The sequence below is a fragment of the Equus quagga genome, chromosome 6 (assembly GCF_021613505.1).
Source record: "Equus quagga isolate Etosha38 chromosome 6, UCLA_HA_Equagga_1.0, whole genome shotgun sequence".
NCBI lineage: Eukaryota > Metazoa > Chordata > Mammalia > Perissodactyla > Equidae > Equus > Equus quagga.
In genome coordinates this window covers 12,592,520-12,616,695 of record NC_060272.1, presented here as the reverse complement: position 1 = coordinate 12,616,695, position 24,176 = coordinate 12,592,520, and the positions used below count along the sequence as shown (strand labels likewise).

Here is a 24,176-nt window from a genome sequence, read left to right as displayed (position 1 = left end):
ATAATGTCTTTGCTGATTTAAGGCAAAATGGAAATACTTTGGGTAAGAAATGAAGCCAATGACAGCATCGCATATGCAAAGATGTTTTTTATAAGCTGAATCATGCAGTTTTACTCTTCTTGCTCAACTCAGTTATTAAAAGGCTTTTCAAGAAACTCAACCTCTTTACAGAACCACGTCCCTCAAGCCATCTATGTATGGGTTTGTTTTAAACCAGTTAGCTCCATGGGCTGGTTTCTTTGCCTGGTACCTGAACACCCAATGCTCTCGGAAGAAGGCAACAATTTCATTAGTGTGACTGAGGACAGAAACTGACTTGTTCTGATCTCTAAATATCTTGTGCATATATTATTTTCAAAGTTGAAAAAAATAATATATTTTTTGAAATTCAGAACCTGTAGATTGTAAAACTAGTATCATTTTAGCATGAGCTCAGAGCTGACCTTTTCAGGTCAATCTTAAATAATAAATTCTCTCAAGAGAGGTATTTCTAGTGGAGGTGGAAAAAACGTGAACTAAAGCTTTAGTTCCTGTACCTTAAACGTCAGCCACTTGGGCTTAGCACTCTTTCAGGGGATGGTAATAATACATGAGAGCATATACAAATATACATCTTACTTATGTAGACAGAATATATGAAGTTTTTGAATGATCTACATCTGGTGTTGGTATGGTTTCTAATATAACTAATACTGTCATTACGCAATTTCTTGAACACATGGTAATAACCCATGATACTAAACAGCTTTGAAAGACCAAGTTTTATGCCTTCCTATGGCAGAACAAAAATCAATTCATAAAAATCTTGTGACAAGTTGGAGTTAAATCACATACCAATTACAGATTGCTCACTGGACAATGAGGAAAATATTAGAACAAGAGTTTCACCACTCGACTGCCATTTGCATTGATTTCTACCTATAAATCCAGAAGGTCATCTCCACTTTCGTCGCTCTCCACCGTCAGCTGCCGGGTCCACCACTTCTTAACTTCAGAGCCACAGGAAGCTGTATCAGTCATGGGGTTCATTTTGCACACTACAGATTTCATTGTTGTCCGCCCTCCAAACCGTAAGTTGACCGAAGACACTGAATGGCTTATTGGTTTGGGTGCTGTGGAATTAATAAGAGTCCCATGAGCAAGATGGTGTCGTCTCACCCTACTGCAAGCCATTCCAGAAATACCATGGTATGCCCTTCAGTAACACTTTGGCAAACAAGTCCTATCCATAGATGTTCACATAAAACTTTTTCAGCACTTTGTTCTTTACATTCAAAATGGCCTTTAAAATTATGTTATGGATGACTAGTAATACCATTTGAAAAAAAAATGCTGCTTGCCCCTGGCACCTTGTAATAATTATGAAAACTAAAAAATTACTAAAAGTTCCCATTTGGGCAAATATAAGTCGCAGAAATATGTGTGAGTTGGTGTTCATTAGTCTATACATATAAAGAGAAAAAACAAAGGAAGAGAAGGGATGGCATAACCAATAGCGAGGAGAGAGGGAGGGATGTAGAGAAGGTATGGAAAGGAAGATGTGTGTAACTAATTTTTTTTGGTAAAAATGAATTGAAGTGTAGCATCAGTGAAAAAGGACTGATTCACGGACAGATTTAAAACATGCTCAGGGCATTCATCTTTCCAATCCATGTGTCCAAATAAGGCAATGTGTGTGAAGACTTTGTTGACACACTCATGGCTTTGGGTCCCACTTCTGTGACCTGTAGACGTGTAACCAAAGTCAAGCTCATGTCTCTGAACCCAAGTTTCCTCAACTGTAAAATAAAGAGAATACAAGTGTCCTCATTGTACTATTGTGAGGATTAAACTAGATTAAGTGAGATGACCTAAGAAAAAGCATAGCAGAATTACCATCTGATCCAGCAATCCCACTTCAGGATATATTTCTGAAGGGAACAAATTCACTATCTTGAAGAGATACCTGCACTTCCTTGTTCATTGTGTATTATTCCCAACGGCCAAGACATGGAAACAACCTAAGTGTCTATCAGTGGATGAATGAATAAAGAAGATGTGGTGTATATACACAATGGAATATTATTTAGCCTTAAAAAAGAAGGAAATCCTTCTATGTGTGACAAGAAGGATGAACCTGGAGGACACTACGTCAACCGTAATAAGCTAGGCACGGAAAGAAAAACACTGCATGATCTCAGTTATGTGTGGAATCTAAAAATATCAAATTCATAGAAGCAGAGGGTAGAATGGTGGTTACCAGGGCAAGTGAGCAAGTGAGGGGGGGAGGACAGGGGAATGGGGAGATGATGGCCAAAGGGTACAGAGTTTCGGTTATGTAGGATAAATAAATTCTAGAGATCTAACATACGGTGACTACGGTTAACAATACTGTATTGTATACTGGAAATCTGCTGAAAGAGTCAATCTTAAGTGTTCTCACCACACACACACAAGCAGTAACTATGTGAGGTGATGCATATGTTAATTAGCTTAGTTACAGTAACCATTTCACAATGTATATGTTCATCAAAACATTATGTTGTATACCTTAAATATACAGAACTTTTATTAAAAAATCAAAGAGAAAAAACGAGAAAAAGGAAAATGCATACCAGGATACCTGAGACATTGTTGGTACCTGTTAAAATGCTCTTTTTCTTGCCCTGTGCTTCTTCAAACTCAGCGAGTCCCCAAGAGCATGTCCCTTTAGTCGGGGGCCACCCAGGCTTGGACTTTTGGAGGCACTTTGACGACACCCTTTCTTTTATCCATTTAAGTGACTGTGCCTCTCCCTTAGGTCGTCTCTCCTATCTGTCCTCCAGGGTCTGGATCACTGCCACCAGCTTTGTCCATGTCCTCATCACCTCATGCCCAGAGTACTATACCGTCCTCTGGCTCACAGCCCTGCCTCCAGCCTCTGCCACAGACAGTTCACTCTCTACCCTGCTGCCAAGTCAGTCTTCCTAAAGCACGAATTCCAAATGTCACGTCTTGCTCAGAAATCCTCACTGGTTCCTAACTGCCTACAAGATGAAGTTGAAACCACTCAGCCTGTAATTTAAGGTCTTTCATGGCCTGACTCCACCACCTACTCAATCTTGTTCTCTATAACTCCCTGCTTTGTTTAACCAGGCAGAAGCTAGGCTCTCTCTGATCTCTGAGTAATAAACTCCTGGGCATGAAAAAAGATATTTTCCTCTCTGGTGTTAAGGCCCACTGAATAACTTTTGGCCTCAAGATCTAAGTTACACTGTCTTCTGCTTTGTGCAACAGACATGCTACAGAAGAGTCTGCAGCATCATCCATCTTCTCACTTGGATCGGGCTGAGAAGGGACCCAGTTAAAGGGCATTAGGAAGCCCCCACTTTACCGTGAACTCTACAGAGTTATCTACAGAGAAACCCACGCACAGAGGACTTCGGCTGTGCATCTTATTGCTCCCCTCCATCCCTGAGTGCTCCTAATGGGATTATCCTGGCTTTCGAAAACCCCACGGCCTCTAGAAGAAAATTCTCTCACTAAATCAGTAAAGTGTGGAGAATAATAGGATTGTGAGGATTAAATGAGGGAACACATGTAATGCACTCACAATAGTGATTGGCATACAGCAAATACCACAACAGTTACATATTACATTATATCACACTATGTAAGTTTTGTTGTTCCTTCTTTGACAACTCTGGTACTTTCTGAATGATTGTATCCATCCACTCCCTTTTAAACAAATTTTGCCTATTTTGAGAATGCCTTAAATGTACACAGGAAGCCCTTGGAAATCTCTTCCTCTTTCTTTCTAGATCTTGGCTATAACATCGTTGTTAATGGTTGCTGCCTTCTCGACCATGGTAGCTGAAAATGAGGGTTAATGTAGTGCTATTTAGAGAAGTTACTTTGAGGGGAATGATGAGGGGCTATATTTTTCATTGTTTCACTGTCTATAAATAGCTTCAAAGATTTTTTTTTTTTTTCAGATGCAGACCTGTATTTGAAATCCAAGACCCAAAACACACAGAGTGCAGACACCTTTAAAATGCCTCCATGGATGGAGAAGGCGCGCGATGTACGTACCCGAGGGCAGGCGCCACTGCCCGATCTTCCTTTGGGGTTTCCCGGCGGCATCTGCCGCGTCCTGCCGACTTCCTCCCCGGTCCGACAGGGTGGGGCTCAGGAGCTGCTGCTGGCTGCTGGTCTGCAGGGGCAAGAACCAAGCAGGTACGCTTAACGCTATGCTCGCCTCCGTCTCTCTGCGCTGGCCTGGACCCTCATTTTATTTTAGGAAAGGAAGAAAACACGGCAGGAAAACAGGTGGGAAAAACAATATGGACCCACAGTGCCACAATGCGGAAAGGAAAAGCGCAAATTGGTAAGAAGAGTCAAGGAAAACCGGAGTCGCCAGTGCACATCGTGACCAAACGAGCCGCGGCTCTGCAGGGAGCACCTTTCCTTGGGCATCCCTCCATAATCCTGCACCCCAAGGCCAAGTTCCCTTCACGCCTGGGGGCATGGCCCTGTACCAGAGCAAGGAGGGAGGGTGGGGCAGCCAACACAGCCTGGTTTGGGGAAGTAGACGCTTGCCAACCTGGAGGTCAGTGGCTAGAGCTTGAGGGAGAGAGTGCTCACCAGACAAGGCTCTGTGAGGGGTCCCGGAGGAGAAGGACGCTTATCCCAATTAACACAAAAGTCAGAGAAATGCTCAGGCCTTCTATACATTTTGCCCGCTGTCCTATTCACCATCACCTTCCCCTTTTCTGATCAACGCCTCCATCTTCACATCTCTTCAATATCCCCTCTTGGTTTTCTGGTTACCTCTTGGGCTTTTTTTAACCTAAAACCACAGAGCTCTGCGATCATCTCTTTCCCTGCCTCGCTGTCTTGCTGGCTGTGCTGACCTTATCCCAGCCCCACACACTAAGCATTGCCAAGCCATCCTCAGGGTACACAGGTGGCAGGGTCATTGTAGAGGCCTCCACGTCCCCCCTCTGTTGACTGTCCTTGCACAAGTCCCTGTAGTGGGGTTCTTACAGGCTGGGGGGACAACAGCATAAAATCCAAACTGGGCTGTGGAACAAGAGGGCTGCTTGGGGCGTCCTGCTGGGCTGTGGAGCCTCAGGCTTCAGTATTTATCGTGGCCCTGACTGGGCCACTACACACTACAAAGCATGATGCTGCCAGAGGGCCCGTCTCAGAACACTGGATCAGCTCCAGCTGATTCATAACTGCACCCCGGGAAAGGCAGGACCCCCGCCAGCTGCTTCTCACAGCGCAAGGCTCTCTGGACACTGGTGACTCTGTGCTGGTGTTATGGACCTGTAGACTGAGCTTGGAAGTGAAAATAGCAAACAGAAGGTCCTCAAGCTAATCCTCTCGGAATTCCATGTGCTTTTCTGATGCCCAACTAAGGAAGGAGAAGTCCTTACTGAGTCTATTTAAAGAGGCTGAAGGCCAGGTAGAAACATTTCGCTGCAAATTTCTACGATTTGGTGAGAAGAAAATGTGTAGGGCAGAGCTTCAGGCAAACCATGCTCTCCTAAGTCAGGTAATGTTGCTGGACTCCAGTTGAACCCTCATAGATGTGAGGTTAACTCTTAAGACAAAAGTCAACAGAATTATCACGTTTAGGGCATTCACATTTTCTTAGTATGCATACAAATCAGAATCTTTTGCAATAACCTCAGCTATTTCCAGGATGGCAAAGACACAAACATAATCTAGATCAACATGTTCCAATTTTTTTTTTTACTTAAAACCTTCCAATCAGAAACACTGTCAGCTTGTCTGAAATGGCTATGTGAACAGCACCAATTTATTTTTTCTTAAGAAAAAAACGCACGGAATATCCGTGGATGCTAGACACCTCCTACCCGTACCTCCGGTTGCATATTATTATCCTGACTGTTGGCGTTCATGTCCTCGCTGGGCTGGGTGGTCTCGATACTGGGAGGATTCAGAAACCGGGTCCGCTCCTGTTGTTGGCTCTCTCTCAGGCTGTGGATGATGCTGCAGGACTGCTGCTGTTTCTACGGAAATATGATTGTTGTTTCAGGAATGGAAAAACCCGGACCAACATCCCCCTGCCCCCATCACTCAAATTGTATTTCCTTCTGTCCTCTCCAAGGAACCTGCATGCTTGGTGACCTCTTAGGAACTTCTAAACAAGGATCCTTAATGAATTTCACTGATAAGTATCAGCCTGATATAACAGAGGGCTTAGAGACTTAGCAATTGCCTTCCCCTTCCATTTTCATTTGCATAACAATTGGAATAGTTATGTTCCTTGATACTGGCTTGTATTTTATTTAAAATAGAAATTTTAAATCACTAATGTGGGTGTCTATTTTTTCCCCTTCTTATTTTACGCTCGTTAAGCCAGTGTGGATGGCCCCTTCCTCTAAGTTGTAAGGGGCAGAGAGCCTTGGACGGATGAACACTTGCTCTTGTCTTGGTTCTGCATTGGGGCAGGCCAATCTGTCCCGGCACAGACTGAGGCCAGGATGCCCTGGTGGTGAGCTGGCGCTCCCTGTGCCCTCTCAGGAGGGCAGACATGCTCTCTGGAGCTAGCAGAGCTCCGGTGGGCCAGCTGTGACAGCTGCCTTGTCCTACAAGTTTGGGGTGTTTCGTTTCTCTGGGGCCCTTTTCTTTTCCAATAGAAAGATATGTTTCTGGAGTTGATGCTATTCTGAGAAACAGGATAAAAAATTAGCTATTACGTGTAAATGTTTAGTGATTATTTGATTTTTTTCTCCCTGTGTGTGAAACATATGTCAAAAGCATTTATAAAATTAATTACCTAATAGAAATGTCCATTGTAAACACAGTATATGCCAACACAGTATATGTTCATGGATTTATGGGTTAGAGAATCTTAAAGCTTATAGTTCAGGAAGCAGCAAACACATCGTTAAACTCCCAGGAGAGGTGGCCTTTAATTAAATACCGAACAACATTATCAAAAATGTGTTAGAATTTTTAGGAGCATTTTAATAGTAGTTTTGTAAATTCAGTTGCCAGTCAAAATGTAGAGATTTTTGGCATTCTGAACAATTAAGTTTTAATTAATGGAGATCAGAAATATTTTAATACCAATAAATTACTTTTTAAACATATGTTATATTTCCATTGAATATATGGAAACTTCTTATGGACTCTGCTCAAGAGACTGCAGCTGAATTTGGACCAGAGTTAAGGCTGAATCGTCATCTGACCATCATAAGTGGATGAAGTTAACAAAGTTGAAGAGATATAAGGCTCATCACAGGAGGATCTAATCCTGTTGTTCATGATGCTGTTTTCTTTTTTCCCCTCCTCCTCCTTCTTTGAGAGGAAGAAATAGAACCCCAGATGCTTCTAGCTCACTCACGGCTCTGATGCGCTTTAGGCACTTTTTAAGCCACATTCGGATGGTCTGCTTGGCCACTTCCTCCTCGATGGTGTACTCCAGCTGCTCCCTTGCAAGCAGCTCCTCCAACTGCAAACTCTTCCGGATGTCAACCGACCGGTAGGAGAGCATGCTGGAGGGGGAAACACAGCAGCAATCGCAGCTTTGATTCACCTGGGATTTAGACCTTCGATATTTCAAAATCCAATGAGGACATCACTCGATCCAACCAGTGTAGCGTCCTGATGCCACCTGACTAGCTGGTGGCTTGAACTAGTAATGTCACCTCTCTGTCTCTCTTCTCTCAGCTTTAAAACAGGGATAGTCGTGGTACCTGCCTTATTAAATGAGTTACTATTTGTGAGATGCGTACAAGAATAAGTGCCATATAAATGTTTGTAAAACAAAAGATCCAGGCTAGGCCCTGATCTACAGTATCAGCTGCTTAGGTTAAGACGCTGAAACTTTCTCTGCAGAAGGAAGTCTGCGCCCTCTACACTTTCTTCACTTCGGCTCCAACTGGTGACGGGTAACATGGCTTTGGCTGTGGGTGACGCATCCCCTTGCCCCCTCATTTCCCTCTCAATTTATCTCCTTTGTCTCCTGGGTTTTCTTCATTAGTTCTAGATGGATGCAAAGCCAAGGTTGAGTATTCATTCCCATGCTGCCCAGACAGTGGCAAATGAAACCAACACAGCTGATACATTGCATCAGGGCCTCTGGGCAACAAGGCTACTCATGCGTCCAGGCTGAGAGGTCTACAGCCAAAGGAAGATGCAGCCCTTCTGGCAGCTTGGTGCTCCCTGGTGCAGCCGCAGGATCCCAGGTTATTGCTCATCGCCTGCCTGCCCCAGCTGCGAGCTCAGTCCCCTCTCTGCAGCCCAAATCAGAGCATGGAGGGGCCTGAGAGTCTCCCCGTGCACTGCTGGTGCACTGAGCTGCTCCTTTTTGCTAAGGCTCCTCCCACTATGGAGGAATAAAGGGCATTTGCTCTTCTTCTCTTCCCTGCCTCGTCAAGAAGCTCATCATTGCTGGACCGTTTTCACCATATACTGAACCAGAGGGATAGGGAGGGCAGACAATGCCACCATCAACTTCGCCTGAGTCCATTTTATCAGACGCATCACTAAGTTCCAAAGAGGCTGAATGGTAATTATTAACGACAGCGATATCTCTCTGTGCCTCACTTTCAGACTAAAAATATTTGTCACTAGGAGGAAAGATTAAGTGACATTCTGAAAGGGATGACATCTTTGGCTATTCATATGTATTTTCTGCCCTCCTTTTTCTGCCTTTTAAAAATTTCACTCCTGGGGCCAGCCCAGTGGCACAGTGGTTAAGTGTGCACGTTCTGCTTCAGTGGCCCGGGGTTCGCTGGTTCGGTTCCTGGGTGCAGACATGGCCCCGCTTGGCAAGCCATGCTGTGGTAGGTGTCCCACGTATAAAGTGGAGGAAGATGGGCATGGATGTTAGCTCAGGGCCAGTCTTCCTTGGTAAAAAGAGGAGGATTGGCAGCAGATGTTAGCTCAGGGCTAATCTTCCTAAAAAAAAAAGTTCTCTTCTGGAAGAAGTGAACACAGGGAGGTAAAATTGACAACTTGAGGAAACTTCCTTCCTGTCTGTTCTCTTTTCAAATTCCAGTCATGAGCATATTTCTGTATACCTGAATGCTCCTGAAATTTATGACACTGTACCCAATGTTTAACTTGTCAGGTATTTGCAACATGATGAAAATAGCTACTGTTGGTAGAAGGTTCTTAACTCTTTCTGTGGCAGGGACCCATTTGGCAGTAGAGTCTATGGAACATTTCTTAGAATAATGTTTTAAATGCATAAAATAAAATACACATTATTACAAAGGAAGCCAATTATATCAAAAATACAGTTCTCAAATTATTCTTTTTAAAAGGTGGTGATATAGTAACGTAAGTGATTCTTTATTATCGCACTTAATAATAACATCTAGTTGAGGTCAAATGACTACTATAACAGAAGTACTGGTAAGCATAAAGGATATTCTAAGACATCGGCCATGGCAGTAATGTGATTCGAAAATATCTGATTTCTACTGGTGACAAATACGTGGGTATTGTTAATACTGCTGTGGCTCGTTGCCTACATTCATCATTGAAGAAAATGCTGCGTTTCAGTGAGTGATTAGTGAAAATAAAGATGTCACTGATTCCCCTCCCCAGTCCATGGACCTCTGAATTTTATCCATGGACTCCTGTGTAAGAAGCTGTTATGGGGTGAACTGTTCCCCACCAAAAAGGATATGTTGATGTCCTAACCCCCAATACCTCAGAGTGCGATCTTATTCGGAAATAGGTCATTGCAGATGTAATTAGTTAAGATGGGGTCAAGCTGGAGTAGGGTGGGCTCCTAATCCCATATGACTAGTGTCTTTATAAAAGGGAACATTTGGACACAGACACACACACACGTGCGCAAACGCGTGTACCCCCCCCCCCCCCACAGGGAGAACACCATGTGAAGATGAAGGCAGAGATGCAGAGATTGGGGTGATGCTTCTACAAGCCAAGGAATGCCAAAGATTGCCAGCAAATCACCAGAAGCTAGTAGAGAGGCATGGAACAACCTCGGAAGGAACCAACTCTGCCACCTTCATCAAGACTTCCAGCCTCCAGGGCCGCGAGACACTAAATCTGCTGTTTAAACACTCAGCGTACGGCAGTTTATTACAGCAGTCATGGCAGACTAACACGGAAGTCTGTCAGAGAGGAAGAGAGGATGAGCAGCGGATGGGTCCTTCGTCCTGTCTGGGTATTCATTAAATGTCTGGAAAATGTGGTTTGTCAACCGACCCAGGGCCCCCATCACAGAGTGGACCGGGAAAATTCTTGTGAGACCCACGAGTGAGAAGATCTTAGCTCCAGATGTTAGCTCCAGCTTTCCCACAGAGGGCAAGGAACTGTGAGCAAGTCACTCAACTCTCTGGGACCAGCTCCTTCCTCCAAAATCAAGAGGTGGCCCCTGGCTCTCTGAGGTCCCTCTGCTTCCTCCCTTCAGGAGCTCCCTGGTCAGGGGCACTTGTGGGGATGTCAGGCCTCGGCTTCTCTCCCCTTCAGTGTGAGGCACTCACTCAGACATGATCTAGTACATACAGGACAGTGAGAAAGGCCACTTCAAGCCTGAGAAATGTGACCTCACCTTATAACCACAGCGGATGTGGCATTTCAGGTCCTGACCCTACTTGTGAATTGTGTTTCACAAGGCCTTTAATGATGGCAGCTTCAGTTTCTGGACTCAGTTCAGCTGTGTGACACAGAGAGTGAACCCCCCTTGTACCTCAGGACATCATGGAAAGTGACGTCGCCGCCGTTGTGCAGCCTCTCCATCTCATAGCACATGTGTTTAAACAGGAGTTTGTCTTTGTCGAGGTCCACCTCCAGCCTCCCCCGCAGCAGCCGCAGCAGGAACTTCACGCGGAAAGTCGGAATCACCCCCTGGACGGCAGAGCATAGTACTGACTCATCGTAAATCATCATCAGGTCATAACGATCACTGGGATTCTGTTTTCACAGCAAAAAACCCATAGCTATTTCTCCACAAGATAGCGTAATTAGCACCGGGCCACAGGGAAGTTGCTGGCCCCGCTGGAGGCTGGGGTAGGGCAGGGGATAGGCGGCTGAAAGGAGCTGAGATGAAAAGCTGAGCAACCAGAGTTTGTGCTGCGCTTCTCTGGTTCTACAGGGTAACCCCACTATGCAGCATTTGGATCCAGAGGGTGCAAAGCTGGCCCTCTGCCTCCCAGGCCTGATGCTTGCTTTACCAGGCTTCCCTTCCTGTGGCCCATGCCCCTGACTCGGCCCCTGCTCCACCGTTTCTCTAAGACACACGCTGAGAGGGTCAGTGATGCATTACCACAAAAAAAGGAAAATGTACATGCACACGATCCTGCTCTCCACTTAATCCAGATGCTAGGGACTTCTAAACATTTATTCTAAGTTGTTCTTCTATGGACCCATGGCTGCTTTTCAGGTCTTCTCCATTATCATATCAGAACAATTATAAAAAAAAGGGAACTGGGCTCCCAGCTCTGCCCTCTTTCTGGTCAGAGCAGCTCCAGATTCTGAGAACCTAACACGTGTCGCTATCTTCTGGGCAATAAAAGCTACCCTGCCATCCTGGCTCTGCCTCTGAATTAAGGTGTTGGGCAAGAGGCAGGGACATGGGCAGCCCATGGGTTCCTGTCAGTTACTAACATCTGAACCTGTTGAGAGGTGGTGCCGCCTTCCGTGTGTATGACAGAGGAACGCAGGTTCCTGCGGGCCGTAGTCTTGGAGATGTCAGTGAATCTAGCTGAGATGAGAGGCAAGGCTAGGTGCCCGCACGCGCAGATCACTGTTTCAGAAGAAAACCCCCCAAGGCTGGTGCCCGGGTGAAGTTGCGGATGCCAAGGAGAGAGAGGGCAAAGCGGGTGGAGACAGCTACGCAGCCCCGGCTCCAGTCCAGGCCCCTCCTTGACTCAGCCTGCTCTGGCTCCTTGGTTTTTGTGCCCTGTCAGCTCTTCCTGCAACTATTTTCAGATCCTCCCACGGATCTGCCTGCCCACGGCGAAATTTCCCTCGTGTTTCAGATGGTGGGTCAAATAGCACCTCCCAGATGGGCCTCATGGCCACCCTGCTCAGGGAGTCTGCCCCCACCTCCAGCCACTGTCCACCATATCACCTTCTTTAAAGTGTTTATAGCTTCTTGAAATAATGATAATTATAACGATTACTATCATTTCACTTTGTACTGTTTGTCTCCCCCCTTAGAACCGGAGCTCTGTGAAGCACGAGATCTTTCCATCCTGTTCACTGTTATGTCACCTGTGCTGAGGACTGTGCTTGAGTGTTTGCTAGGATGAAGATGCAGGAAGGAGGAGGACAAAGCAGAAGATGCTGCTGCTTTGGCTAATTCTAGGAAATCTTGGATAAGCTTTACGATTAAAACATTCAAATAAGTCCAAAGTAATTCAAAATAATAACTTTCTGAAACCACTTAAATAACTCCTTTGCGCTTCTAATCAGGATTGATGTTTGAGGCTAAGGTGATCATGAATCTGTATTATACTGTCCCTCTGGTAATCTGAACCTCACCCCTTCTCCTGCCCCGAGCCCAGGCTGGTTTCTTCAGCAATCCCCTGCTTTCCTGTCCTTGCTGAACTTCTGAATGGCTGAAGAAGACGTTCACGGTTGGAGAGGATTGAGGGGGAACTATTCTGTCCCCCCACCCCCCAGCATATTCCGCTGATGTGTCAATGATAGCTTTCTGCAATGCACCAATGCAATGGCTATTCAAAATTCAATATATGTCAGCTGCCAACAAGAAGCCCACTTGAGTGTTTGAGCGATGGCGTTAAGTCTTTTTGGGGTAGGGACAGGAAACAACAATCCACACTCCTACCTCTCTTTTATCATCCACCATATTCCATATGATTTGAAAGTGGCGAAGATCATTGTAACTTAAAAGCTGGTCCTCTTCAGTGGAATAAAACAAGGAGAAATTCTCAACAATTATGGCTAAAGAAAAAAAAGGAAAAATTGAGAAGTTAGACAATTATGCTAATCCATCATTTTTCATAAAGAGTAAAACATCTAGCATAAATAATAGATTTTATCAGCTATGTTATAAGCCAAATTTTTAAAGTGCTTTTAGTATGGTTTCCAAGTTGGCATGTTTTACACTTGGACTAAGCTATTTATCAGGCTCCTGCCTTTCCAAAACATGAGGGTCACGAGCATAAACACACATTCTGTGTATTTAGATACTCGTGCCAGCTGGCTTTCATTCTTAGGCGAGAGTTCCAGGGCAGTTTTCAAAGGTTAAATTGAGTTCTGGGTGGCCCCACAGCTGGGTGAACGGCGAGTATCTTTCGAATACATAAATGCAACATTTCGAGGCTGTAAAGGTGGCCCTCCCTGATATTTGTTCAACTTAATCCAGGAGAAGAGCTCTTTTGAAATTAGTGATCATAATAAATAGGAGAACTCTTGAAATTGCAATCAACTGTCATTTACATGCTTTTCAAAAGGTCTTTTCAGCTTCTGGATTGAGAGGCAACAATTTATAATTAATGCCATGAAACACCCACCCCAGGCAACCCAGGATAATTACTTGAAAATTGTACATAATTATCTAAGTACCTGAGTTTAAAGAGATTAAAAAATATCAACGAACATCACTTACCTACAAGCAGATTTAGCATGATGTAGGCAATGATGACATAAAATGAACAGAAATACATAAGTGCCCCAGCATAATTTCCGCAGTCTGTTGCCCAGTATGTAAATTCATCTGGAGTACAAAAGGGAGGCTGGACCTGTGGGGCCATGGCAGGAAAGAAGGAGGAGAGGGTGAGAGCAGAGAAGAATACACATTTCTGTGAACTGACTGTAGTTAGTGAACATATTCCTAAACATATAAGATATAATTAACTTCAAAGTAATGTCTCAGAAGCCACATACACTGGGTGCATCATTTATGGCAAAAAATCAGAACAGAATATTTCACTTATGCTATACTTTTAGGCTTGCAGAAACCCAAGTTCAGTGCCATTTTAGAAGTAAAATGAAAATGAACTGGTTTCCTCCAGGAGACACTCTTTCTGCCACCTCCACTCGTCCCAAATGATAAGTAGTTACTGTGATACAAATTGCAGAAAATCAAAGAAAAAGGCATTTTAAAAAACTTGTCTGACTTAAGTAATGGGTTAAGATTTAGGAAGATTTGCTATACATAGCAAATTCCCATTCAGACTGTGTAAGGAGAAGCCAGTAACCCTCATTCCAGGAGCCCTGTTCTGGGATGTAATGGGAAAGCACAGACGCAGCTTATCGAAAGTCTCCCCAGTCTGCAGTGGCCCAATAAAATGCCACCGCCTCTGAGAGGCCTCCTGTTTCCTTCAGCCAGAGAGACTAGCTCTTTCTTACACATTCCCAAAGCATTCTGCTTATTCTTTATTTAGAATTTATTTAATTCTGCCTTGTATTATATTTGACTTAGGAAATTCTGGCCCTATTCATTCGTGCACAAAGTTCTTGCACTCCCATTACGTGCTGGGTTTAAGCCCAGCGTTGGGGACGGACCTGTGAGCCAGACATAGACCCTGTCCCTCTTTCACCTGCTGACAGTCCAGAGCTGTGCAGTCCAACATGGAGCCGCTAACTACATGTGGCTATTCAAGTTTAAATTTATGTTCACTAGCCTTAAATACAATTAAATAAAATTAAAATTCAGTTCCTCAGTTGCACTTAGTCACATTTCAAGTGCCCAATAACCACATATGGATAGTGGCTACTGAATCGGACAGTGTCGATTGCCGTCACTGAAGAAATTTCTTTTGGACAGTGTTGGCCTGGAGGGGGAGAGAGAGGAAATAAACTCATCAAGCCAATAATTTGCCACAGTTGTGATACGCACTACAAAGGCGCTGTAAGAGTGTCTGACCAGCAGCCTTAACATAGGAAGGATTCCTGAAAGAACTGATGTTTAAACTGAGAACTGAAGGACGATGAATTAGCCCAGAGAAAGGAGGATCCCAAAAGAAAAGTACAACTCAGAACCCTGGATGGAAGCTCCTTGAGGAGGCTTTGGAATCACTGAAGATCCAGCACGTAGTATACAGCCCGGTACGAACCAGGGGCTCCGTGAGTACCTGTTGAATAAATTACCTCAAAGAAGTGGAACTCCTGTTTGTAGTTCACTGTCAAAATGTTAAATATGGGATGGTAAGAACAATGCCCTCCTAATGCATATTTGTTGAATGGAACTACAATAGCTCAAGCTGGGTTCACTGGAAAGTTTTCCTGTATGTGCATACACTGTAATATAAAATAAAGCAATTTTATGAACTAAAAGGCCAGGATATGTGTTTTGAACACTAAGTCTTGATGCTAACAAGGATGATGCTGCCAATATAGCATTGCCAAAGAATGTCATCTGATTCTACGTTGAGGCATTGTTAGTGATGAAGAGATATTTACCATACAGTCATGCATAATCTTGTTCCAGTCTTCGCCTGTGACAATTCGGAACAGGACGGTGATAGCTTTGCCAGCTGAAGAAAAGTTTGCATGCCTAATTTAAGGAAAAAAATAAAAACACAATGCGAGTAGCATGGTTTGTCATGAAGCAGTCAGGTTTGTCACCACCAAAACAGGTGGAAATTTGGAGAAAATTTGGTTGCTAAGTTATCATTTCCAAAGGTTACACCCTCTTATTTGTTTGTTATTTAGCCTTGCCCCCCAAGTATAGCTGTCTGAACAGCCCAGTCCTAGCATGGTGCCACCAATTTACTGCCATTCATCTTGAATGACTCAGGGAGGAAGATTTGACAATTAAAAATGATTCCTTCTTTCATGTGAATTATGCTATAAAAGGTGAGGCTGACGTATCAAGTAAACTCTGCAACAAGACACATTTGTGCATGATTTATTTTGTAAGGACCTTTTTTTAAAAACTATGAGATGCTTCCACAAAATTTAAGATAATCTTCGAAAAATGCTTTTTATATATAATAACCATTTTGGGGGTTCTACCTTCTCATGTTTTGCTAAAACAAAGGAAAAGAAAAGGAAAAACCCAATGCCATCTCGAAATTGTTTAATTAAAAAAATTACATATCACTTTTTGGCAGTATGTGGATAGAAAGAGTGCTGGAATTCATCTGGATATTAGAAGTGGTTATTCCTATATGGTGGTGGAATTATGGATTCTTTTTGTTTTCTTTTGTTTCTGAATTTTCTAAGGTTTCTAAAGTAAATATGCATACTGTTTACAAGTATAAAAATGTCATTTAAAATTTGGCCCTTTTTTTTCAGTTTTAATTTCCAACTGATTGCTCCCTCCACCCTTGCATCTTTGTTTAAAAATATTCAGGTTTCTATTCATGATTTTATTACTAAAAAAGTTTACTTGATAAACAAATAGAAAGGTAAATATACACCAACCTGTTAATGTTCTCTCCATATTTCACAGTACCAAATAAAACAACTCCAGCAAAAGCATAACACAGCAGCAAGAGGAACATTCCTACGATGATAAAGAAGCTTTTATACATGCTGACGACCACGGTCAGGAGGAGCATCTTTAGTGTTACCTGGATGGAGATGGAGATGGAGATGGAGAGAGAGAGAATACTCAGTTCATAAAGCCAGGAAGAACCTAGGAAGTAAATAACATTTAGGCAGGTTGACACAAGAGTGACTCAAGGATATCCTTCCAAAATTGCTCCCTATTAGTTATTGAATCTGAATACTATTAAAAAACCATTAGAGAAATTCTACTCATGTCTCAAACTGTTCAGCCTCTTCAGCCTAATTAATAAAAGTTATACCCCAAGATTTTTGGCTTTTCATTTTCTCCTCTTGCTCCCTAGTTCTCTATAAGGGTTATATATTTTTGGTCCATAGCAAGTAGACTCAGGATTATTTCACAAACAGTTGTTGACAAAAACAAACCTAAGCAATGGTAAAATACTAAATAAGTATCAAATATTAAATATATTGATTATGTGGATATAGAGAATGTCTATGAAATAATGTTAGTAATAAAAAAAGAAACTACTTTAAAAATGAAAAATAAGTGTGGATGTATGTATGAACATTAACAAGGAAAATAAAGGATTCTGGAATCATAGAATTATGACTATTCATTAAAGATTATTTTTCTTTGCAGTAAACTAACTGAACTCTATGAAAATAAAAATAAAGACGCATAAAGAACGACCACTGGTTTTTGCTTTCATGCCTATGTTATGTTTAGTCGATGACTTGGGTTCGCTTAGCAAATATGAAGAAGAAACAAAACAATATGAATGTCAGGAAACATATCACAAGATAACTAAGCCACTGATTCATTTTAATATTTAATATTTGCTCATTTGACTTATGTTGTCTAGCAATTTGTTAACTACAGCCCTGAAGACCCAGAAGGACAGTCATTACTCCTTTCTTAACTGTATACATGACATTTGATAGTATTCTGTACAACATACTCACATGCTTTCCACAGATGGAGAAAAACCTAAAGACAATCACACATGCGCCCATCATGTAGGTGTACGCATTCTGCAAGTTAAACAGAAGCGAGCCCGTCATAATTTGCACAAAAGATCTTGTTACTGTTCCATTTTTCATTTTAAGTCTTCTGTGAAGTCTACTGAATAATTAGTTTAATAAAATGTGAAAATTCCTATAAGAAATTTATCTAAAATAGGTGCTGAAAAGGTCACTGCCAAAACTCATGAATAAATATTAGCTATAAAATCAAATCTTAAATGAAACTTTGGTTTCTGTTTTGCTCAGCTGAATTCTGTATTTTAAAACTTATTTTACATAAAATAGTGACCAGCTCCTTTGAGGAGAAAGAAAAACCTAGGATAACAATGCAACACGAGGAAGTGAAGAGAGACAGGAGATGGTGTTGGAAAAGGTTGCCGGAAGTCAGACTCCTTCTCTCTGAAGACCAGCCAGCCATATGCGCATTAGTCTACACTGATTTCAGAGGTGTCCCACCCTATCCAGAAACATACCCAGGTCTTCCTTCAAGTGTGTGATCAACAGCAAGAGATGACTCAATGCACTTTATGACTAAGAAAGCTTCATCTGAGAAACAAAGATGCCACCAGTTATAACAGCAATAACAAGTGTGGCATTAAGCTGATGCCAAGGCATGATTATTCTTGAGGAGCCTTGCCTAACCAAATGACAACAATCACAGATGGGCCCCCAGGAAGGGGGTCTGGGAGATCCTTGGTGAGGTGTCCGCAGAGAAGCATCTTTGGGGGAACAGGACTGCATCTTCCTTCACAACAGTCCACTGCAAAACAGAGCGGAGAACGAGTGTCCTTCCAGGACCAGAGGCTCCTGGAGAACAAAAACAGTCAGGCCGAATAGGCAAGCTGGTCTTTTTGGTCTGAGATTTCCTCTCTGGGGACATCTGGAATTAGGAAGACTACTCCACTTTTTTGCTTGAACTCAGTAGCTTTTGGCCACAATTTGTCTGGAGAAAGAAAAAAACATGGGCCTTGCTGTTCCTTCTTTCCATGTTAGCTCAAAACCTATTGTGCATACTTTCTCCCTTTGCATTCTGGAAGCGATGACACCCAACAGCTTCTAAGAAGATGACCCAAATCCTTCACCTGGACTACAAGGTACTGAGAGGTCTGACACCTTCTTACCCATCCAGATCTCATCCCATGTCCCCCTCGATCCTTCTCCTCCAGTCCCGCTCCCCATCCTCCTTCCAGCTCCTGCACTCTTCCATCACAGGGACAGCTGCCCGAAATGTTCTCCCTCATGCTACAGACTGAACCTATCATCACTCCCTCAAGGATGCCTTCCAGGGCCTCTCTGATGAAGCCATCTCCCACTATTATGTGTCATCACAGGAACATGTGTCTCTTTCCATCTCCCTCACCAGGGCTGTAATTCTCATTGACTTGGGAGCATTTGATGAATAACTACCTAACTTTCCAGGCTGTGAGTTCACAAGAGCAGTGACTGTCTTTGTTCTTCTTATTACGGTCTTCTCAATTCCTACCACAATGACTTGCACATCCTTAGTGCTCCAAACCATTTACTGTTTGAGGAATGAATCAGTGATGAAGGAATGAAGTGACAGAGCCCACCCAGGTCTGGCACAGGCCCTAGTGCTGAAGGTGACAATTGTTTTAAGAAGGACACTCAATATCTTCCTGAGCACAACAATTTCATACTAAAGCAAGCCGTCTGTGATGTGCAGAAAGGTTCTGTGTTATGGGTCTTTCCTAGCATGACTCTAACATTGGAGAGGATGACAGAATAAATGAAAGAGACCAGAGGGAAACTGATAATATTACTTTTGGATGGGTCAAGGAAGACTAAAAGAAAAATAACATTCTGTGTTATGGGTTTGTATACTCCTTACAGTTGGAAAAACTTCACATACAGTCATTCGCTGCATCACCACGTTTCGGTCAAGGACGGATCACATACACAACAGTGGGCCCATAAGATTGGTACCATAGAGCCTAAGGGTGTAATAGGTTATACCATCTAGGTTTATGGAAGTGCACTCTATGATGTTAGCATAAGGACAAAATTGGCTAACGATGCATTTCTCAGAATGTATCCCCGTTGTTAAGTGACACATGACTGTACTTGATTTTCCTAATGCCCATGTGGAATAGGTAGATTATGAAGTTATATCCCCAAGTTCAGAACAGGGAACAAAACATCACTGAAGCAAATAACTTGATCAAGGCTGGAAACAGTGGAGCCTCGTCTAGGACCCAGGCCTTCTAGAGCTGCGCCGTCCAACATCGTAACCACTAGCCACATGCAGTTTTTGAGTACTTGAAATATGGCAAATCTAAATTAAGATATGCTGTAAATGTAAAATACACACTCAAAGATTTAGTACAGAAGAAAGGATATAAGCTTTCTCCTCCATAATTTTTATACTGCTGACATGTTGAAATAATATTTTAGATATGGTAGGTTAAAAATATAGTGCTAAATTTATGTCATCTGTTTCTTTTTTATATTTTAAATGTGGCTCTCAGGAAACTTAAAGTTATATCTGCAACCACGTTTTATTTCTATTGGACAACATGGCTCGAGATCACAGTCAGGTACACCCATAGCTGTAGATTTTGAGTTGGATCTCAGACTGAATGGAGGGTGGGGAGGCTGAAGGCATTTTAGGCAAAACAGTGAGAACTCAGGTATGGAGATGGAAATGATGTGCCATGGAGAAACGGCAGCTCGGTGTCTAGCAGAAACGAAGACAGCAAAAGTGCCTGAGAATCAGACTGTGAAACACTGACGATAATGTCATGGCCTGGATGCTACCCGCCAGCTCAGAAAACTGGGTCTGAGTCTTCTGATAGGAGCTTGTGAGTGAAGTCAGACAGGTTTCCATCTGTTTCCCTTTCTCTCTCCCTGTCATTTTTATCCTTTGGGAAAATGAAAATTAAGCCAGAAGATCTTTAAGGCCCTTCTCTTTCTGGCTCACGTGCTCCAGGTCTTTGAAGGTCTAGGTTTTGTTTGTGTGAAGAGAGTGAGTGTGTGCAGACATACGTACGTGTGTGCGTGTGTGTGTGTGTGTGTGTGTGTGTGTGTGTGTGTGTGCAGGCACGTCTGAGGGCCTGTCATGGTCAAGGCTGGATTTTAGGGAGGTTAATCTGACACTTGAGAGTAGGCTGACACGGAGTGAAAGGACACTGGAAACAGGGTTACCCGAATGGAAATGATCAACCAAAATAATCTTTAATTACGCGCATACCAGGAGGGCAAAGTGAAGGACCACCCAGACAACGCCAAGTGACGTTACCAGCAGATCGTATCGATTTCTTCTGCTTTGCCAGAAGCCAGCAGGTGACATTGCTATGATCTTCATTGTAACCTGGGGACAACAGTGAAGAGAGTGAAGAAAGGCTGAGTGTTTAGCACATATTTAAACGTATTAAATTGAGGGACACTATTTTTTTAAAGGATGTGGAAACCAAAGAGGAGAATTTATTACTGACACAGATTTTTTAAAGCTGAACAGGTTACAAATCTATACTCCCCACACTCTTTTCTCCTTGTTTTATGACTACTTCTGATAGCAGGACCTTTTTCTGCCTTAAGTAAAAGATCATATATTTCAGGAAACATCAACCAGTACAGGGTGGAATAAGAATCTGCTTGTATTTCAAAGAAGATTGCCATGGAAAGTCATATCATATGGACCACATATTAAAATAATCTTGTCTGGGCCAACTCCCTTTGCCACCATGTTGCAATCTGAGTCCCTAAATTATAGTGGTTTGTGTCGTTCACTATAAATATTTGAACTCAAGAAACTAGACAGGCCAAAATTCAGACACAACAATCAACAGCAGTTAGCAATTCCTGCAGTTAGAAAAGGTCCAAAATATAAAGTTAAGTCTTTGTTCAAATTAAGCAGAACAGCCTTAGAAGGAAACATCCTGAGAGCATGCTACCTCCCTCCCCCCAAAGACTTCAAAAGCAATAGGACACAGAACTGAAAGTAAGTGCATCAAAGGCAGACACTGTTTTACTTTAAAGGTGCACTGCTCCCCCCAGAGCCAGCTGACTCATTACCGTACCTCTAGAACAAAGATGAAGGTGAAAACGACCGACATTGTTGCCAAAGGAACAGTCACCGGATCCTCGACGTCCCACTGTAACAGAAACAGCACACAAGTCTTTGCCCACAGCCATTGGGCTCAAAAGACTGTCCCCTCTTTTTCTCATTTGAATATGATTGTGAATTTTAATGTTTTATACTCAAGAATGTAGACTGTGAGTGGATATGGCCGCTTGTGGTATTCTTAGATGCACCAATGAATACAGAGCTCATTCCGAGTCTTAGGGTGAAATAAAGTACCTTGACAGAGAGTAGCACCGACTGGGCCAGGACAAGCAATGCAATCGTCCTCTTAAAAAATGGATGCTGGGTTATGTCATACATCTTAGCTCTAAAGCCATCATTATCTGGAAAAGAAAGGTTTAGTCAAGGGCATTTCAGACACAGGTCACATTTACTGTCTTGTCTTTGATTCTCTTCAATGCTCATCTTAAAACCCATTACATTTTTTTCCCCTACAGTTCACTCTATTGTGAAGTGTTTTGCAGGAATGGCTGGCTCTGAATATTTAAAACGATGGTGCATGACGCCGTCTGTATTGGAAGGAGGACCACGTCATTCAATTTCTGTCAGTTTAATACATTTCACTCACATGTTTAAAAGGCAAGCACACATATATTTTATTTAAAACTTCATTTTTTCATTAAGGCTTATCCTGAGAGCACTGAAGTGGAGCCTTTGGGTGGTTGATTTTAACAGCCTATGGACAGATCTGTAGTTTGGAGCCTGTTTCTATATTAACTTATGCACAACCGCCTAGTGGCCTCACGATTATTATTTTAATTGAAATTTTAGACTCCCGGGGAATCATGAACACTAGTGCCCAACATGAATAAAATCAGAGCATCTTTGATACCCGGGCGAGGTGGGAGATGAAGAGGCTGTGCTATCTTCAGTCGGCTCTTCAGATCTTCCCATCTTCTCTGATCTACAGTCAGCAGAGCCGTCCCCTTAATAAACAAAGGAAAGCAGAAAAAGGCCTTTGTCTTGTTCTCCACAGCAAGGACGCTGCAATTCGGGCAGTCATACAAACAGAACTAATTTGGGTTTAAAATAAAAATAAGCATGAAACACCGTGGTGGTTCGATAAACATGGTCAGAATTCTCAAACTTGGTCTTGAGAGAGTTCCAGAAAGGATGGCCATGGGTTTCAGAGAAGATTCAGCAGCCTTCAGTTGGCATCTTTGAACATGTAATATTCAGGTTTGGGAATATCTAAAGCAGGTTTTCTACATGATTAAATTTTCAAAAAGGGATACTCACTCTAATAGTGGTTAGTTTCCTTTCATTTCATAGTAGAAAATGCTGCAGCAAAATTACAGCTTGTCAATGCTGCTTCTTCTGGTTAAGGATATTTTGTCTTTTTAAAAGTCATTCTTATATATGCAATAGCAAACCTCTTCTTAATCGATAGGAAGTCATGGAACTTGATCCTTAAGAAATTAGTGCTGTGACAACTGACTAAAGGAGATCAGATATTCTATATTATATACTAATATAATGTGCATGCCTTAAAATGCACATAAATATATTCTATTACATTTCATTACATTATATTATAAAAGCAGAAAATAATTTTAGAAACTGGGAAATAAAAACCCACCTGCCCCAACTCCCATTTTCCCTTTCTGTCTGCGGAGCTAACAATTGTCCTTCAGGGATAAATCCTCCCCACTTCGTTTTCAGCCTTTTGCTGTTTATGCATAAATACTTAAGAATGTATTTGTTTTGAATTTAAAAATTTATATAATGGTATCTAATATGTGCTTATTTATGCAGTTGTTTTTATCTTCATTGAACAGTATGTTTTCCATACAACTAGATATTAAATCTAATTGGTTTATTTTAACTGCTTATATAGTATCCCTCTGTACAAATATATCAGAAGTTATCATTTTACGTTTATGGACTATAAACAATGCTGCAATAAACACACACGCACTGCCTCATGGTAAACATCTTTCTTGGTGGTAAATCTCTAAGAGAGGAATTGCTGAGGCTAGAAATTTACGCATCTTATATTTACCAGATATTGTCAAGTTGCATCTAAAGAGCAAAACCCAAGAAAATTTCCCGGCAGCGATCTACAAGTGTTCCTGTTTCCTTATATTCTTGACGATATTTGACATTACCATTTGATGGGTATGAAATATATCTAACTTAGCTTTAAATTAATGAGACAAAACATTTTTTATGTGTATAAATGGTGATTCCTGTATGTTCTTATATGAATTACCTGTTCATATTCTTTGCTCATTTTTGTATTTGGATACTTACTTTTAGATGTTTTATAGAAATACTTACTATATCCTGGATAGTAATCTTTTGTCAGTCATGTTAGTTGTAAATATTTTACAACTTAGCTTTTTTTTTTTTTCAATTTTGCTTATCACTCATGCCTTTTCATTTTAATGTAATCTAATTTATAAATTTTTTTCTCTACGGATCTCAGTTGGTGCTTAATGTGAAGAACTCCACAACTACTCCAGGGTCAAAAATAAATTCTGTCTGGTTTAAAAATGGTTTAAATTTTGCTTTTCATAGCTGGGTCTTTCATCCATCTGGAATTCATTTTTGAGCATGCTGCGAGGTAAAGATCTCAGTTGAGTTTCTTAGCTCTAAATGGTCAATTATCCCAGCATCGCTTAGTGATGGTCACAGCTCCTCCACTGAT

The 24,176-nt window shown here is 42.1% G+C and overlaps 1 protein-coding gene across 1 annotated transcript in view; it reads right to left on the bottom strand.

The window, feature by feature from the left end:
- Nucleotides 1-256: 256 nt before the first annotated feature.
- Nucleotides 257-24,176, bottom strand: part of NALCN (sodium leak channel, non-selective) — a 302,683-nt gene continuing 278,763 nt past the window's right edge. The window contains 17 exon segments of the mRNA XM_046664759.1: nt 257-1,112; nt 3,741-3,770; nt 3,773-3,796; nt 3,799-3,831; nt 4,051-4,171; nt 5,850-5,999; nt 7,340-7,490; nt 10,667-10,824; nt 12,770-12,885; nt 13,553-13,685; nt 15,349-15,442; nt 16,315-16,463; nt 17,365-17,433; nt 20,633-20,752; nt 21,462-21,536; nt 21,743-21,849; nt 22,359-22,452. Of these exon segments, the coding sequence (XP_046520715.1) occupies nt 919-1,112; nt 3,741-3,770; nt 3,773-3,796; nt 3,799-3,831; nt 4,051-4,171; nt 5,850-5,999; nt 7,340-7,490; nt 10,667-10,824; nt 12,770-12,885; nt 13,553-13,685; nt 15,349-15,442; nt 16,315-16,463; nt 17,365-17,433; nt 20,633-20,752; nt 21,462-21,536; nt 21,743-21,849; nt 22,359-22,452 (1,818 nt within the window). The 3' untranslated portion in view covers nt 257-918.